This window comes from Dipodomys spectabilis, unplaced genomic scaffold, assembly GCF_019054845.1.
Source record: "Dipodomys spectabilis isolate Male_0828 unplaced genomic scaffold, ASM1905484v1 ptg000175l, whole genome shotgun sequence".
NCBI lineage: Eukaryota > Metazoa > Chordata > Mammalia > Rodentia > Heteromyidae > Dipodomys > Dipodomys spectabilis.
Window position 1 is genome coordinate 7,456,786 of NW_024870852.1, and position 18,232 is coordinate 7,475,017.

At 47.2% G+C, this 18,232-nt stretch overlaps 1 protein-coding gene across 1 annotated transcript; it reads right to left on the reverse strand.

The window, feature by feature from the left end:
* Positions 1-216: 216 nt before the first annotated feature.
* Itpa (inosine triphosphatase) lies at positions 217-15,813 on the reverse strand. The gene is made up of 8 exons (XM_042694450.1): positions 15,711-15,813; positions 11,589-11,646; positions 11,426-11,490; positions 10,857-10,930; positions 8,176-8,207; positions 4,929-5,044; positions 1,790-1,866; positions 217-707 (listed from the first exon to the last, which is right to left on the reverse strand). Exons 1-8 carry the CDS (start codon positions 15,774-15,776, stop codon positions 569-571), a joined length of 627 nt encoding a protein of 208 aa, XP_042550384.1. The 5' UTR covers positions 15,777-15,813; the 3' UTR covers positions 217-568.
* Between the last annotated feature and the right edge of the window lie 2,419 nt (positions 15,814-18,232).

The following is an 18,232-nucleotide window of genomic DNA, read 5'->3' on the forward strand; positions in this document are numbered from 1 at the left end:
ACGTGCGTGGGCACATGCACGCACACACGCGCGCGCGCGCACACACACACACACACACACACACACACGAGGATGAGAAAAAAGCAAAAATGGAGAAGATGTAACACTAGCTAACAATGGCAGATTAATATCCTTGGCAACAGCATTGCCCTTCTGCCACCCCCACCCATAAGGCTTCCTGTACCTGCCAAAGGGGACTCAGACATCAGCCTGGAGCAGGGCTCAAAGCAAATTTTATTTTGGAAACAAATGCCTTTCACATTTCCATTTACTGCATTTTCAAAACATCAAAGAACCTTACAGACAGTAAGGTTCTTACCCACACATTCAATCCTGCCAAGGTTGCTTTTAAACACCTAAGGTCCTGTCGGGATCTCAGGCCCAGAGGCTACAGGAGCAATCACTGAATTCCTGGGGCAAGAGTCAGGCTTCAACTTGCCCAGAGCTTCTCAAAGCAGAGCCAGCTGCTCTTCCAATCTGGAATGGTGAGGCTGCCCAACACAGCTAGCAAAGGGCACTCCTGCTGGGCATCCTTAGAAGGGTGCCTCTAGGATGGGGAGGTTTCTGGCTAGCTGGCTCCAGATCCTGGGCCCAAGTGATCACCTTTAGGTCCAGGAGTCACACTGCCAAAGTATTCCTGTAGCTCCAGCAGGGCCCGGAATCGATGGGAGATGGTATTCTTCTCAGCCTTGGGCATTTCTGCATACCTAAGGAGGTAAAGTAGCAGTTCAGAGGACAGAGAAACCAGATCCCAGAAGGACATAACCGGAAACTCACCCCTGGAACCCCAAACTCAAGGAGCCCTGAGGAAGCAGGGCAGGGGATCCCCAGCTACCTATAGACTGTTCAATTTAACTGGATAATTTTAAGTTCCTAGGTAGGTAAAAGCCCTTATTAATAATCATGAAAGGATATTAAAATTTGCTCTAGTGTGTCCAAAAGTCGTTAAAGGACGGTGGAGACAGGGATGAGCTGCATATTTGATCAGCTTTGTCATCTGTTGACAAGAAGCAGTGGACCTGACAAAGCAAATACAGCACTGGGGGTGGGGAGGCCTGGCGACTGCCAGCAGCCCATCTTCTGTGAGAAAACTCCAGTGAGGTGAGAAGCCCGTCTCTGGGCTCTAGACCTTTGCTATCCAATATAGTAGCCACTAGCCACAAGTAGAAGAAACTCAGTCCCTCAGAATACATTGCAAGCACTCCACTGGGTTATATGTGCCTAATGGCAGTGCAACCACAGTGCAGACACTTGTCACCCAAGAGCATTCTTGGACAATGCTGCTTTACTATGTCTTCCTTCAGCCTTGTGTAGCTATAGTTGAGGCCTCTGGCCATACACCCCGGGGCCTCCAGCCTGGAAAGCTCAAATCTAATAAGAACAAATATGTGTCGCATACACAAAGGTAGGAAACTTGGAGAACATGCAGCACCATGGGGTTTCACGATTCCAAGAGACTGCAAGTCAGAACATTTTTCCCAATCCAAATAAGGGAACGCAAGAATCCTACGAAACTCTCAGGTTTAAAATCTCTTGGTAGGCCAAGGCCAGAGAAAGAAGCACTGGTCACACAGCTGCTCTGGGGTGAGTGCAGACAGAGCCCAGGACACCTGATCAACCCTGGTGTGTGTGGGCTGGGCCACCTGGATTCCTTGAGTCCATACCCGCAGAGCTGCTTTGAGCTGGAATGGCACTCTCCAGAGCCTGCCCCACCCATATCCGCGTGCCTGCACCTGTACAGGGTGCCCACCCAAGCCCACACCCCAGGGAGGGAACTAGAGCTCCTTACGTTTGCTCATATCCATCAGGCTGAAAGCATGGGTCCCAGCCAAAGTCCCGGCAGCCTCGGGGCACAACAATTCGTCCCTGCCACAGGAAACAGGACAGGTATGACTGGAGATGCACTCAGAGGACAGTTTGAATTTGGCTATTTGGGAATTTGATTAAATACTCAACTGCAGTTCAAAGGGTCCATGTTTGATAATACCTACATAAAATACAGAGCGGGAGGCACAGGAACTACTGTGAATCTGACTGGTCCACCAACACCTCTGGGCCCACTCTCCCTCTTTAGTTTGAAAAATTGGGAGAAAACGTGTTCCTAATAGGAAGTTAAGGGCTCTGAATTCTGAGGATAGCCTCTATGTGTATAGCATTTTCTTTGTTAGTCATGGGGCTTGAACTCTGGGCCTGAGAGCTGTCCCTAAGCTCTTCAGCTCAAGGCTAGCACTCTACACTTGAGCCACAGCACCACTTCCAGTTTTCTGGTGGTTTACTGGAGATAAGTTTCACAGTCTTTCCTGCCTGGACTGGCTTTGAACCACAATCCCCAGATCTCAGCCTCCTGAGTAGCTAGGATTACAGGCATGAGCCACTGGCGCCCAGTGCACATAACATTTTCAAAAATACCAGGGAAATAGCTGGGAAAATAACTAAGTGGTAGAGCACTTGTCTAGCACATGCAAGGTCTTGGGTTCAAAAACCCATACCACCAACAAACAATAAATAATTAGGATAGCATGCAAAAAAATCCAGGTTTCAATCACCAGAATGCCAGGATGGGGATTTTCACCTAATTATCAAGTCATGCAGAGCCAAAGGAAAAGTCTCCTGTTAGTAGGGAGCTGTGTGACCACAGTCAATTACAGGACCACTCAGTGTCACTAAAGTGACAAGTTTTCTGAGTACCTACACTGCGCCTACAGTGGTCTTAGCACTGGAATCACAAGACAGCCTTCCCTGCTGGTACACGTCAAATAAGGAGTATATGAACTATTACCAAATGCAAAGTGCCTTACAACAGCCCAACAAGGTGTTGAACACCAGAACAGAAATCAGTCTTTACTATCTTTTTTTTTTTTTTTTTTTTGTCGTGGGGGCTGAACTCTAGGTCTGGGCGCTGTCCCTCAGCTCTTCAGCTCAAGGCTAGCGCCCTACCACTTGAGCCACAGCGCCACTTCCGGCTTTATTCTGCTTATGTGGTGCTGAGGAATCAAACCCAGGGCCTCATGCATGCAAGGCAAGCGCTCTACTACTGAGCCACCTTCCCAGCCCAATAACTAACTTTTTTTTTTTTTTTTTGGGTCCGGTCGTGGGGCCTGAACTCTGGGCCTGGGTGCTGTCCCTCAGCTCTTCAGCTCAACGCTAGTGCTCTACCATTTGAGCCACAGCTCCACTTCCGGCTTTTTTCTTATGTGGTGCTGAGGAATCAAACCCAGGGCCTCAGGCATGCAAGGCAAGCACTCTACCACTGAGCCACCTTCCCAGCCCCAATAACTAACTTTTTTAAGAGAGAGAATGTTCCATGTGTCACTGGGACAAGGGTCCTGGAATGGAGTGGAGCTTGGCATCTCTCGCTAAAAGGACAAGCTGGCTAATGTGCTCCTATGGACAAGGCGCAACCAGCCTGTCAATGAGAATGAGTACTGGTGAAAACAGAACAAGATGAATGAATAAGGCCACCTCAGAGAGGACTGGCAAGTAACAAAGCCCATAAGGCAGACAAAATTGAAAACAGGGAATGGCAGGGACTACAGTGATGCAGGCTGACAACGGATCAGTTGCTCAGTCCCTGCAGGCAGTGAGGCCTGTTGCTAAGTGGAAGTTTCTGGAAAAGCAACAGCAACCACTGCTCATTTTTAACAATTTAACCAAGCAGTGACCCAGCAACCTGTTTCGGGGTGCTTATCCTAAAGAACTGAAAACAGGATGTTGAGATGGCTGTATTCCCATGTCACCCAGCATTATTCACAATAGCCCAGAGGTGGAAGCAACCTAAAGGTTAATGACAGATAAATCCACACAGAGAATATGGACTATTCACACAACGAAATACTCTTTGGCCTTAAATGTGATTGGGATCTATTATACAGCAGTGTAAATATGCTTAACACTGATGTATTGTACTTTTAGAAGTTGTATTTCAAGCCAGGCACCAGTGGCTCACGCGTGTAATCCTAGCTACTCAGGAAGTTGAGATCTGAGGATTACGGTTCAAAGCCAGCCCAGGCAGGAAAGTCCAGGAGACTCTTATCTCCAATAAACCACCAGAAAACTGGAAGTAGCACTGTGGCTCAAGAGGTAGAGCACTAGCCTTGAGCTGAAGAGCTGAAGGACAGCACCCAGGCCCAGAGTTCAAGCCCCATGACTGGAAAAAAAAAAAAAAAAAAAAGAAGTTGTATTTCATGTTATGTTATTTTACTACCATAAAAATAACCAGGCATAGTAAAATGAAGTATCTGTAGACAGTCCCAGAGTACATCTAGATTTTAACCTGGCAGAGGGATTTGGCAGTTAAGTGGCCTGTCACAAAGAGACCAACAGAAGGATGAGGGTGCTGAGCACCTAGAAGGGAGGACTGGACCAAGAGAAAAGCAGCTATATTTAGGGTTCTGATAGGTAAGTGCGGAGGTGTTGAATAGCAACCAAAGAAGGAATGAACTCAAGTGACAGATAAAAATTCTAGGCTGGGAAGGTAGCTCAGTGGTCGAGTCGTTGCTTAACATAGGCAAAGCCTTGGGTTCTCTCTCCATCATCAACAGAGAAGACTAAAATTCTGTGGAAAGGTGGAGGACAGCTGAGAGAAGCCGCACCCTGGCAGATGGATAAGGAGATTTTGGAGCAACATCTGAGCAACAGATGTAGCTCTCAGGCAATTACCTTAAGTTTGAACGTTCTCTTCTTACTGGGACCCTGAGTGGAGAGAACTGGGGCATATCATACCTCAGAAGCTGACCTAGCGGCCTCAGGGGTCAACTAAGTTTAGGGATCAACAAGGCTTTTAACTGTGGTACCCAGGAATGCCACCCAGCAAGGCCCTGATAATTGTCCCTGGAGTGCCCTTTTGGCATTGTCCTACAGATCTTCAGCATTAGGGCACTACGCCACCTGGTGCAACAAAGGAGAACTGCATTCTAGTGGGTACTCACGGAGGTCCGGCCCCTGAACAAACGCACAGGCTCAGTTGGGTCCCCGGTGCTCAGAGCGAAGGTGCAGAGCGCGTAGGCTGATTTGTCCTCAAAGCCAGCAAGAAGCTGGTGGAGACCTGTGGACAAGTACAGCAAAGTCTCAGTATCTCCATGCTGCTCAGTCCCATCCCTCCCTCTCCCCCTCCAAAAAGGCAAAAGGCCCTTCATGAGAGAGCTGAGATCAGGGCCTGCTTGAAATCCAAAACTGGTTATCTGCTAGCTGGCATAAGGTTTTGTAAAACAACAACAACAACAATAATGTGTGAGTAGGGCACTGGTGACTCACACCTATAATCCTAGATACTCAAGAGGCCGAGATCTGAGGATTACGGTTCAAAGCCAGCTCAGGAAGGAAAGTCCATGAGACTCTTATAAGTCTCTCAGAAAACCAGAGATATCTTTCCATTTATTGATGTGTTCTCTAATTTCTTTCAAAAGTTTGAGTGAGGAATGGGAAGGTGGCTCAGTGGTAGAGCACTTGCCTTACATACATGAGACCCTGGGTTGATTCCTCAGCACCACATAAGCAAAAAGAAAAAAGCCGGAAGTGGTGCTGTGGCTCAAGTGGTAGAGCACTTGCCTTGAGCTGGAGAGCAGCGCCCAGGCCCAGAGTTCAGGCCCCACCACAGGACCCCCCAAAAAAAAAAACCCCCAAAAAAAGTTTGAATGATCTAGTTTTCCTGAAATCTCATAAAGCATTTGATAATAACTCTAATAACTCTAAGTCACAGAGTGAATTAAGTAGGTCATGGGAACATAAAAATAATCTAGTGGGGAGGGCTGGGAAGGTGGCTCAGTGGTAGAGCACTTGCCTTGCATGCTCGAGGCCCTGGGTTCGATTCCTCAGCACCACATAAGCAAAAAGAAAAAAGCCGTAAGTGGCGCTGTGGCTCAAGTGGTAGAGCACTAGCCTTGAGCTGAAGAGCTGAGGGACAGTGCCCAGGCCCAGAGTTCAGGCCCCACGACCGGACCCAAAAAAAAAAAAAAAAAAGAATCTAGTGGGGAATCAGGCGTTGGTGGCTCACACCTGTAATCCTAGCTACTCAGGAGGCTGAGATCTGAGGAATGCAGTTCAAAGCCAGCCTAGGCAGGAAAGTCCATGAGACTCTTTTCTCCAATAAACCAACAGAAAACCATAAGTGGTGCTGTAGCTCAAGTGGTAGAGCACTAGCCTTAAGCTGAAGAGCTGAGGGACAGTGCCCAGACCCAGAGTTCAAGCCCCATGACTGACCAAAAAAAAAAAGTGTGAATCAATGCAATGTGGACCTTGTTGGTTCCCAACTATAAGGCAGCATTTTTGCTACAAATAAGAAATCCCATCCCCAAATAATTACATAATATTGAGAAATTAGTTGAGGGTACTACTCAGTGAGTATATATTTAGCATGCTTAAGGCTCTAGGTTCAGTCTGAAGCACTAAACACACATACACACACATTTTACACTTACAAATAATTTTACATACACATAATTTTGATTGGTTAACCTTTGCAAAAACTTTCAGCTTTCACAGATACAGACTGAAGAACCAAACAGACATGTTTAGGATTTGCTTTTGTTTTGTTTTGGTCATGGGGCTTGAACTTTGGGCCTGGACGCTGTCCCTGAGCTCTTCAGCTCAAGGCTAGCACTCTACCACTTGAGCCACAGTGCCACTTCCAGATTTCTGGTGGTTTACTGGAGATAAGAGTTTCACGGACTTTCCTTCCTGGCTGGCTTTGAACCACACTCCTCAGATCTCAGCTTCCTGAGTAGCTAGGATTACAGGGATGAGCCATCAGTGCCCGGCCTGCTCACTTTTTTCTATGCAACCAAGGCAGGTTAGATTTGACATGCAAGCCTCCTGCCTGAGCCTCCCCAATGCTGGCTTGCATGGCTGGTACTCAATCATCTGAGGCAGCTTAATTTTTTGCTGGTTATTTTGGAGACAGGCTCTTATAGACCTTTCTGCTTTGGACAGCAACAGCCTGGATCCCAGCCTCTTCAGTAGCTAGTATTATAGGTGTGCGCCACCAGTGGCTAGCTTTTTTTTTTTTTTTGGTTGGTTGTGGGGCTTGAACTCAGGTCCTGGGAACTGTCCTTGAGCCTCTTTGTGCTCAAGGCTAGTGTTCTACCACTTTGAGCCACAGCATCACTTCCAGTTTCCTGGTGGTTAATTGGAGATAAAAGAGTCTCATAGACTTTCCTGCCTGGGCTGGCTTTGAATCCCAATCCTCAGATCTCAGCCTCCTGAGTAGCTAGGATTACAGGTGTAATCCACCAGAGCCCAGCCATGGCTAGCTTTTTAAATGACAAAAATGACACATATTTATGGCTATTATTCTCTTCTACTACTGTGCATGTTTGGGGCTGGATTTCAGAGCCTCATGCATGCTAGGTAATAAGTGTTCTACAACTGAGCTACCGCCCAACCCTTGGCTTTTTGAGACAAAGTATGGCTATGTAGTGAATGCTGGGTTTGAACTCACTGTTGTAGGCCTCAAACTCCTGCCTGCTGAGTGCTTGGGTTACAGAAGAATGCCACCACTCCTACTTATAAAGCACCTAAAAAGGGAACACTGGCATAACCATGTAGGTGGTAGGGTATAAACTATCCAGATCTGAGAAGGACTGTCCCCCACAACACTCCCTGCAGATCAGGCAAGGCCCTGGCTGACGCAGGGCCCACAGGTGTCACTAGGGTCAAGTCTCTCTCTCTCTCTTTTTTTTTTTTGCTGGTTCTGGGTTTTGTACATTGGGCCTGGGTGCTGTCCTTAAACTCCTTTTGCTCAAAGCTAGCACTCTACCACTTGAGAGACAGCTGGAAGTGTCCAGCTGTAATTAATTTTCTGTGATTAATTGGAGATAAAAGTCTCATGGACTTTCCTGCCTAGGCTGGCTTTGAACCTCAATCCCCAGGTCTCAAGTCTCCTGAGTAGCTAGGATTAGAGGTATGAGCCATCAGTGACCAGCAGGTGAAATCCCTTTTGAGAGCCACAATTAGCAATTCACAGCTTCACCACCCATCCCTCACCTTCTCCCTATCTCAGTGTTCTCTGGAGTACAAGGAAAGGTGAGTTCCAGGTTTCAGACAGGGAAGGTAAAGGGAGGCCCAATGGTTGAGGATGGATCCAGGACTTTTAATTTCTGGTAGACCTTTCTGTTTTTAAAACTACCCCCAAGATTCTCAGTTCCAACAGATCCAAGGGAAAAATAACAGGGAAAATACCTTCAGGCTTTAACTTCTCCAGAAACCATTTTCTGCAAAAGAAATAAAGAATAGTCAGATACCAGAGCAAATGAATTTCCTATCACCTTCTCTGGATTATACTCCAGAAAATCAGAGCTGCAGGACAGCCAAAAGGAAAAAGAATGTCTCAAAATAAAGAGCAGTAATCTAAGGGAGGGGGTAAATATTTAGCTCAGTGTTAGAACTCCTGAACATAGCATGCTTGAGGCCATGGATTCTGTCTGCAATAATAGACAGATAGACAGACAGAGACACGTAGACAGAAAGATATGTAGGCAAATAGGCAATAAGCCCTAAGTAAATACAAGCCTCAACCTCACTGGTAACTAGGAAAAGACAACTTAAAAGTGTATGTGGACTGGGAAGATGGCTCAGCGGTAGAGTGCTTGCCTTGCATGCATGAGGCCCTGGGTTCGATTCCTCAGCACCACATAAACAGAAAAAGCTGGAAGTGGCGCTGTGGCTCCAGTGGTAAGAGCACTAGCTTTGAGCTAAAGAGCTGAGGGACAGCACCCAGACTCAGAGTTCAGGCCCCATGACCGGCAAAAAAAAAAAACAACCTGCATGCGGAGCTGGGCGGTGGTGGTTCACACCTGTAATCATAGCTATTCAGGAGGCTGAGATCTGAGGATCATAGTTCAAAGCCAGCCCCAGCAGGAATGTCTGTGAGAAAACCAGAAGTGGCACTGTGGCTCAAGTGGTAGAGTGCTGGCCTTCAGCTGAAGAGCTCAGGGGCAGCATCCAGACTCAGAGTTCAAGCCCCAGGACAGACTAAAAAAAAAGGAAGGGGGGGAGGTAGGAGTGGGGGAGGAGGGAGGAGGAGTTGGGGAGAGGGGGAGGAAAGGGATGGTAGGGGAAAAACAAAGGAGGGGGTAACAATGCTCGATAGGAAATGGACTCATTATCTTGCTCATGTAACTGTAACCCCTCTGTACAGTATCTTTACAATAAATATATATATACATATATATATATATTTAAAAAAGAAAAAAAACTGCATGTGGTAAAATTTCCCATGCCCCTAACTATAAGTACTAAAAGGTCATGATAGTAGGGGAGGATAGTGATGAGGATGGCTGGTTAGGATGTAGAGCAATATATATACTGTAGACATAAGTATATACAGGTGCAATTGCTTTGGCAAACAAACTGGTCAATTTTATGTTAGTTTCTTTTTCTGTGCTGGTCCTAGGGCTTGAACTTAGGCCCTGAGCTTCTTTTGCTCAAGGCTAGCACTCTACCACTTGAGCCACAGCACCACTTCCAGTTTTTGTTTTTGCTTTTTGCTGAGGACAGGGGGAGATAAGAGTCTCATGGACTTTTCTATCCAGGGTGGCTTCAAACCAAGATCCTCAGAACTTAGCCTCCTGAGTAGCTAGGTTTACAGGTGTGGGCCACCAGTGCCTAGCTCTATAGAGTTTCACTATGTAATACAAGCTTTGAATTTGCCATCCTCCTGCCTCAACGTCTCAAATTTTGAAATTAACAGGAGTGCATCACCATGCCTAACTCACATCCAAAAGCTAGATATGTGCACTCAAAACGTAGCAGGAACACTTCTGTACCATGTCCACAACAGGGATGTTTTCAAATTGTACTCTAGAAATACACAAACCTAAGAGGGCCCGGGCACTGGACAGTTTTAAGGAAATCAGTTTGCAGATCTCAACTTTCTTATTTCCTCTTTTGTGAAACTGATCCGCTTGGGTATGTACCTCTGAAACGAGCAGTTTTCCCTTTCCCAACCCCACTTACATAATCACATTCTCACACTTTACAAAAGAAAGGCACACCTCTTCAGTATCCCTAATCTGTCCTTAGGACAATTGCAGTATTAATGCTGATGCCAAGATAGTGAATGATCCAAAATATCAGGTAGCAATCGTTTCTGTTTTGCTGAGTTTTTGTTTGTTCTTTGTTTTTTGTTTTTTTGGGTTTTTTTGGTCGGTCGTGGGGTTTGAACTCTGGGCCTGAGTGCTGTCCTTCAGCTCTTCAGCTCAAGGCTAGCACTCTACCACTTGAGCTACAGCACCACTTCCAGTTTTCTGGTGGTTTATTGGAGATAAGAGTTTCACGGACTTTCCTGCCTGGGCTGGCTTTGAACCGCGATCCTCAGATCTCCTGAGTAGCTAGGATTACAGGTGTGAGCCACCGGCGCCCGGTTGTTTTTTTTGTTTTTGTTTTTTGCCAGTCCTGGAGCTTGAAATCAGGGCCTGGACACTGTCCCTGAACTTCTTTTGCTCAAGGTTAACAACTCTACCACTTAAGCCACAGTGCCACTTCCAGCTTTTTCTGGTACTGAGGAATCAAACCCAGGGATTCATGCATGCTAGGCAAGCACTCTACCATTAAGTCACATTCTCAGCCCTGCGTTTTTTCTTTTGTTGGTCATGGGGCTTGAACACAGGGTCTGGCAGCTGTTCCTGAGCTTTTTCATTCCAGGCGAGTACTCTACCACTTTGAGCCACTGCACCACTTCCATTTTTCTGGTGGCTAATTAGAATTAAGAGTCCCTCAGACTTTCCTGCATGGGATGGCTTTGAACTGCGATCCTCAGATATCAGCCTCCTGAGTAGTTAGGATTATAGACTAAGCTGATGATACCCGGCTATTTTGCTGGTTTTATGTCTAGGACCCTGCAAGAAGCTGGGAGCACTTACATGTATGGGCCGGGAAGTCCCCCAAGGGCATTGAAGCACAGACAGGTATCCTCCACCAGTACTGGCCCCTGTACCTGCAGCACAAGGACATGCAATGCTGAAACCTGCAATCAAGAAATACATTCCCAAAAGCCACCCAGTCTAGGGCCAAGCCCACAGCTAGCTGAGGTCAGCAGACAGAGGCCCATCACGAGTGACAGCACCAGCCCTCTTCATCTTCATAATAACAGCTGGGAACACTAAAACACTGGCAGGTACAAAGCTTGCTCCAGACAAAGGAACTGCTGGGATTCACATACAGGAAGTTTAACAATTCATAACATGCTCCTCAGTTCTCCAAAGATGTATGCCTGCAGGGATGGATGTGTGTGGGGAGAATGTAGGGCTGGAAGGTATGTACCTGAGAAGCAGAAGGGTGTGGGTTGGAACAGGAAGGCACTGTTTCAAAGCCAGTTTTAACTGGTGCCAACAGAATTGTGCTTGGGCAGGTCTTTGAATTGCTACTATTCTGTTTGTTCCCAGGAGGCACATGCCCCAGGATTGAATGTGGACAAGCAAAGGATAAGTACCTGGCGAGCTGCCTCCTGACATTTCTGTATGGAAATTTCATCTGGCTCTCCCTGGTACTCTGGCACTTATCAGGAAAACAGACACATACATACACAGTCAGGTCACGGGGAAGACAGAGAAATCGAACCATCTTTTAAAAATAAAGCAAAAACAGAAACATACGGTCAATTTTCTGTGCCACCAAGGTGCATGGAAATGTATCACCTAGAATCTGAATGACCTGTTCCAAAATAAAAGAACATAATTATCATTGGAGAATTCCCTATTATCATGTGAGCTAACTCTCCCACTGATCCCCTAAAGCTTACCAAATTGGGTCCATGAGCCTTTGGGTCCCACCTCAGCAAACTGATACGCCATTTGCCTACTCCTCTAATTTCAGGTCTCTGCTTATGACTATCCCTTTCCCCAAATTCAGAACACTTCTCTTCTCACTGCTCCTAAGACACCCCAACTATCTTCCTATCAAGGATCATCCAGAGTTCTAGAGGGTAACTGGATGGGAAGAATCATTCTTCCAATTAAAATTTATCATTCTTTCCATTGTGAATGTACTCAACAAACCAAAATAATCTTCTCAGCAGTGATTTTTATTTTTTTTTGAGACAGGGTATCTTGCATATGTGGAGCTCAGGCTGATCTGGAACTCAAGATCCTTCAGCTTTATCCTCTCAAGCCAGTGACTTCTTTCCCCCTTGGCCAGTCCTGGAGCTTGAATTCTGGGCCTTGGCGCTGTCCCTGAGCTTTTGCTCAAGGCTAGCACTCTACCACTTGAGCCACAGCACCATTTCTGACTTTTTGTGTGATTAATTGGAGAATCTCGCAGACTTTATTGCCCAGGATGACTTCTAACTGTGATCCTCAGATCTCAGCCTCCTGCATAGCTAGGCTTACAGGCATGAGCTGGCCCCTGGCTCCTATTACTTTTCAAACTATTAAAATTGCTGGGCATTGGTGGGTCATGCTTGTAATCCTAGTACTCAGAAGGCTGAGATCTGAGGATCAGGGTTTGAAGCCAGTACAGGCAAAAAAGTCCATGAGACTCTTACTTCCAATTAACCACCAGAAAACTGGAAGTGGAGCTGTAGCTCAAAGTGGTAAGGTGCTAGTCTTGAGCACAAAAATTCTGGGACAGCACCCAGGTCCTGAGTTCAAGCCCCATGACCCCCTTCCCCCTCCAAAAAAAAAGAGAAAACAAATTAAAATGACCGATGTTATCTACCCCATTGTATTTGTTGTCTCTATCTCAAAATAATATTTACACAAAGAAAAATGCTTACAAACCTCATTATTTTAAAATTAAAGAAAACTTTATTGAACTGACTCCTTTAACGCATTAATAAAGAATATATAATTATAAACATTCTATTTTCCAAGACAGGGTCTCATTAACTTTGCCTAGGCTAGTCTCAAACTCAAGTTTTCCTGCCCCAGTCTCACAAATTCTGGGGTGATAAATTTGCTCTATCATATACAGCAAAGATGTTGAGAATTAGCCTTTAGTATGGTGGCTCAGTGGTAGAGCGCTTGCCTTGCATGCCTGAGGCCCTGGGTTCGATTCCTCAGCACCATATAAGCAAAAAGAAAAAAGCTGGAAGTAGTGCTGTGGCTCAAGTGGTAGAGTGCTAGCCTTGAGCTGAAGAGCTGAGGGACAGCGCCCAGGCCCAGAGTTCAGGCCCCACGACCGGACCCCCCGCCCCCCCCCCAAAATAAAAGTATAGTCTATTTCCTGTTATTTTTTATGCCTTTATTTTGTATATTATAAATTATTTTCAGAGAGGCAGGAAGATGAAGAGTTCAAGGGTAGCATAGGTTATATAGTAAACCACTATCTCAAAATGAAAATAAAGAACTACTTCCTGACAAAGAGTCCACAATAGGGTTCATCACCTTGCCAATGGACTATGAAGAGATGAAAAAAATCTCCCCTAGGATGCACTGGGGATGTCTATCAGTGGTAAAACACTTGTCTAGCATGCATGAGGCCCTGGGTTCAATCCTTAGCCCCAAAAGGGAGAGAGGCAGACATCCCTGTTTAGGCAAAGTTCAAGTTATCTTCTCCAAGGAGCTTCTCCTGGTACTCAGCCCCTTCTTTTCTTTTCTGGGCCCTTGTACTAGCTAGGCAACTGTTCTACCTAGTAGTGAGCCACACTTAACATCTCAGCCCTTTTTCTGGATGGGGGGTGGTACTAGGGATTGAACTCAGGATCTCAAATTTGCTAGGCAAGCACTTATCACTTGAGCTGTGTTTCTTTGTTTATCTTTGAGACAAGGTCTCACTATCTATTCCAGGTTAATTTTGAATTTGCTAAGAGGCTGGGCCTGGCCTCAAACTCATTATCCTACTGCCAGAGATATCTCAGTGCTGGGATCACAGGCACATGCTACTACAGCTCCTTCTTCAAATGTAGAAAAGCCGTGTTCTCAGCCAGAGGTTTGGGTTCTGATGTCCACCAATCTACATGGACTTCATTCAGGATGGTACTGCCATCTGCTTGACTGATCTGGCCTCAAGCTTTCAAACCTTTCCATCAGCTGCACCCTAGCTCCTGAGAACACCACCCTTGTCCTCATAGAGAAGTGCCAGCATTCTCATGTTTCACTTGGGAGTCCTGCTCCATGCCAGAAAGAAACACTACATAGAGAGAACATGAATTTGAACAGGTTTTATTGCATTTCCCCACTTAGCCTATTAGCACTGGACTATACCTTTTGATTTAACTTTTACTCGGGGCCTTTGGCTTGCTAGTAGGCATTCTATCAAGTGAGCCACATAACTAACCTCTATACTTTTTGTTTTGTTTTTGTCTAGGGCTTGAACTCATGACTTGGGCACTATCCCAAAGCTATCCCTTCCCCTTACTTCCTCCCCCCCCCCCCACGCCCCAGGCTAGTGCACTAGCATTTGAACCATAGTTCAGGCATTTTAAGTGGCTAATTGGAGATAAAGAGTCTCAAAGTCTTTCCTACCTAGGCTGACTTTGAACTGTGATCCTCAGATCTCAGCCTCAGCTAGGATTTACAGGCTTGAGCCCCCAGCGCTCAGCTCCTTATACTCTTTTTGACCAATATTTCTATCCTTGTTTCATAAATCTAAGCTGGAAGTGTGACTCAGCTGTAGAGTGCATGCTTAGCAAGTGTGAAGCTGGGTTTGACCCTGGTACAACTAGTTAACAACTGATTAGACAGATTTACTTCTTATACATGGCGTGTAGATCAGAACGTCAAGCACCTCTGAGTTAGGTTCATGCTTCCCACCAAAAAATAAAAATAAAATATGAGGGCTGGGAATTTGGCTTAGTGGTAAAAGTGCTTGCCTAGCATGCATGAAGCCCTGGGTTCAATTCCTCAGTACCACATAAACAGAAAAGATTGGAGGTGGCACTGTAGCTCAAGTGTAGAGCACTAGCATTGAGCACAGAGAGGCTCAGAAACAGAGCCCAGGTCCCTAACTTCAAGCCCCAGCACCGGCAAAAAAAAAAAAAAAAAAAATGAAAAATGAAAAATACAAATTCGGGCTGGGAAGGTGGCTCAGTGGTAGAGTGCTTGCCTTTGCATGCATGAGGCCCTGGGTTCGATTCCTCAGCACCACCTAAGCAAAAAAAAAAAAAAGCTGGAAGTGGTGCTGTGGCTCAAGTGGTAGAGCGCTAACCTTGAGCTGAAGAGCTGAGGGACAGCGCCCAGGCCCAGAGTTCAGGCCCCACGACCGGACCCCCCCCCAAAAAAAAAAAAATACAAATTCTCGTTAGGTCTTTTTTCCAAGGGCTCTGGTGCATGCAACACGTTGTTAAAACTACGTTCTGTTAAAACTGTCAGCCACAGCCATTATGATGGGCGAAGAGACCGTGCCACACACCACTGAGACGTGGAAAGTGACTAAAGGGATTTCTAGATCATGATGGGCCGTGGACCGCTCAATTTAGAGCAATCACTTCACGCTCTCCCGCCGCCATCATGTCGGGAAAAGCTGAGGTATCTGGATCCGAGAGAGGTGTCGGGGCAGCCGGTTTGGGGTCGACCTCAGGAGGTGACCTTGCTGCAGGGGACCCCGCCCCAGCTCCCGCCGCCGCCGACCTCACGAGCTCACGTGCTCTGTGCCGGCTTCTGGAAATGCTCTCATCCCCACCTCGACCCACAGGGCGTCCCCACTTACCACTGTCCTTTCCCCGCACCCCGGCCTTTCCCACCTATCCTTCCCGGCGGGGCCTCCGCGTGCTTCCCATGCCTGGAAACCCCACTCAGCCTATTCCCGCCTCCCGGCCGGCCCCTACTCCCTCCCGGCACCTCCTCCAGCTTCTTGGCGTTCCCTGTGACAAACACGATCTTTTTCCCGACCAAGGAGGCCGCCATGGTGAGCTCGATGACTCCCGGAGACCCCGGAAGCGCTCTGCAGCGAATAGCCAGGGACTTCCGGCTGGGGGCGGAAGCGGCCGACTCGGTTTCCGGTGGCACTTGGGGTCGCTGGGCCAGGTTAAAGCGCTCGCAGCCTCCGGGGCGGCGAGTCCTTGCCCCTCACCCGGAGAGCACTGTAGGAAATCCTCTTCCGGAAGGGCTGGAAGCCTTCGTGCTCCCCGGGAGCGCAGTGCCCCGGGAGCCCGGCCCGCGTTGCCCTTTGTCGGCTCCAAGGGATGCTTGGTGGTTGGGGATTTGGGTGGTTTGGGGTTGTTTTTCTTTTTGCCGATCCTGGGCCTTGAACTCAGGGCCTGGGCGCGGTCCTGGAGCTCATTTTGCTCAAGGTTAGCGCTCTAGCGTTTGGCCCACCGCTCCTTTTCTGGGTTTTTTTTTTTTTTTTTTGGTGATCAGTTGGAGATGAGTATCATGGATTTTCCTGTCCAGGCTGGCTTCGAGCCGCGATCCTCAGATCTCAACCTCTTGAGTATCTGGGATTCCAGGCGGGAGCCTTCGGTGCCCTGCTGGGACTCTGGGGTTTTGGACCAGAAGAGGCCACAGGAGGGCCAGGCGCCAGTGGCTCACACGTGTAATCCTAGCTACTCAGAAGGCTGAGTTCTGAGGATCGCGGTTCAAAGCCAGCCCCAGCAGGAAAGTCCATGAGACTCTTATCTCGCAAGTGGTGCTGTGGCTCAAGTGGTAGAGCAGGGACAGCGCCCAAGCCCAGAGTTCAAGCCCCACTACCAACCAAAGAAAAGAAGAAAGAAAAGAGGCCACCCGGCTTATGTCGCTCCGGACCTGAGGGGAAGCAAAGAACCCTAGAAGCCAGTTATTTGATGAGTTCCAGCCCTGTCTCCTGGGCTGGGCGCTTTCTTAAGGCATCTGTAAGGCTGTCTTGTAGAATTGTGTTTCCTAGTTAAGGGATCCCAAATCTGTTTTTTAACCTGCTTTCACCTTCAGCCCCATTCCTTGAACTCTTTCTTGCTGACCAACTGATACACTTACTTGACTGTGAACTTAAACTTGGCATAAGGTAAAAACAGGCCATCTTTTACTTACCTCTGATACTTTGGAAATCAGTATTTCAAATCATTATCTAGTCTCTCCTGCCTCTCAGATTTATCATTCCTCTTCATGGTCAGATCTTTGCATCCTGAATGCAGCAAGGAGAACTTCAGTGCTCTTAGACTTGCTTCTAAACAGGCCTTGACCCTCTGGGCAGGCCTTTTTTTTCCTCTCTCTTCTTGCTCAGCATTCTGTCTCCAGCTATCCTGAGGCAATATCATCCTCCTCCTCCTTCTCCTCCCCCTTAGCTCAAGGCTAGTGCCTTACCACTTGTACTTGTGGTTTTTGTTTGTTTGTTTGTTTGTTTTTTGCTTATGTGGTGCTGAGGAATCAAATCCAGGGCCTCATGCATGCAAAGCAAGCGCTCTACCACTGATCCACCTTTTCAGCCCTATTCTTCTGATTGATTCCTTTGCTTGTTTTTCTAACTTCATGTGGTGATTGCAAGCACTACACCACTTGAAGCATTCCCTAGTCTCAGCAGTAGCACTTTATTGGCCATTTTCACACATAGACAAGAAAGGAAGGGCTGGGAAGGTGGCTCAGTGGTAGATCGCTTGCCTTGCATTCTTGAGGCCCTGGGTTTGATTCCTCAGCACCACATGAGCAAAAAATGAAAAAAGCCGGAAGTGGCGCTGTGACTCAAGTGGTAGAGCGCTAGCCTTGAACTGAAGAGCTGAGGGACAGCACCCAGGCCCAGAGTTCAGGCCCCACAACCGGACCCACCCCCCCAAAAAAAGAAAGAAAGAGGTTTGTGTTCTTTACCAATTCCTCTAGTCATTCTGATAGCAAAGTATTAGAGCCACTGCTTTGGGTAGTGGTGATACGATAAGAGTAGTAGTGGCTGGGATTGCGGCTTAGTGGTAGAGTGCATGTATGAAGCCCTGGGTTCTATGCCTCAGTACCAGACAAACAGAAAAAGGCAGAAGTGATGTTGTGGCTAGGTGGTAGAGTGCTAGCCTTGAGCAAAAGAAGTTCAGGGACAGTGCCAGGCCCTGAGTTCAAGCCCCAGGACTGGGGGAAAAAAAAAAAAAAGTAGTGGGAAAGGAAGAGGAAAACAAAACATTAAGAGAAGTTATGCACTCCCTGCATCTTACCTTTCCAGCTTAGCTCAAAGCAGCTATGAGTCCTCAGAAAACCACCATTGGACAGGTCACTGAAGGAGAAACTTGAGGACAGTTTCTTTCTTCCTTTTTTTTTTGGAGGGGGGTCCAGTCGTGGGCCTGAACTCTGGGCCTGGGCGCTGTCCCTCAGCTCTTCAGCTCAAGGCTAGCGCTCTACCACTTGAGCCACAGCGCCACTTCTGGCCTTTCTTTTCTGCTTATGTGGTGCTGAGGAATCGAACCCAGGGC

What these genes read in the sequence shown, in the direction of transcription:
- Itpa (XM_042694450.1), bottom strand. Translation starts at nt 15,776, where the DNA reads ATGGCGGCCTCCTTGGTCGGGAAAAAGATCGTGTTTGTCACAGGGAAC. An exon ending in GTCAGGAGGCAGCTCGCCAG is followed by an intron (nt 10,931 to 11,425) that starts GTACTTATCCTT and finishes CTTGTGCTGCAG; the next exon opens with GTACAGGGGCCAGTACTGGT. An exon ending in CCTGATGGATATGAGCAAAC is followed by an intron (nt 708 to 1,789) that starts GTAAGGAGCTCT and finishes TTACCTCCTTAG; the next exon opens with GTATGCAGAAATGCCCAAGG.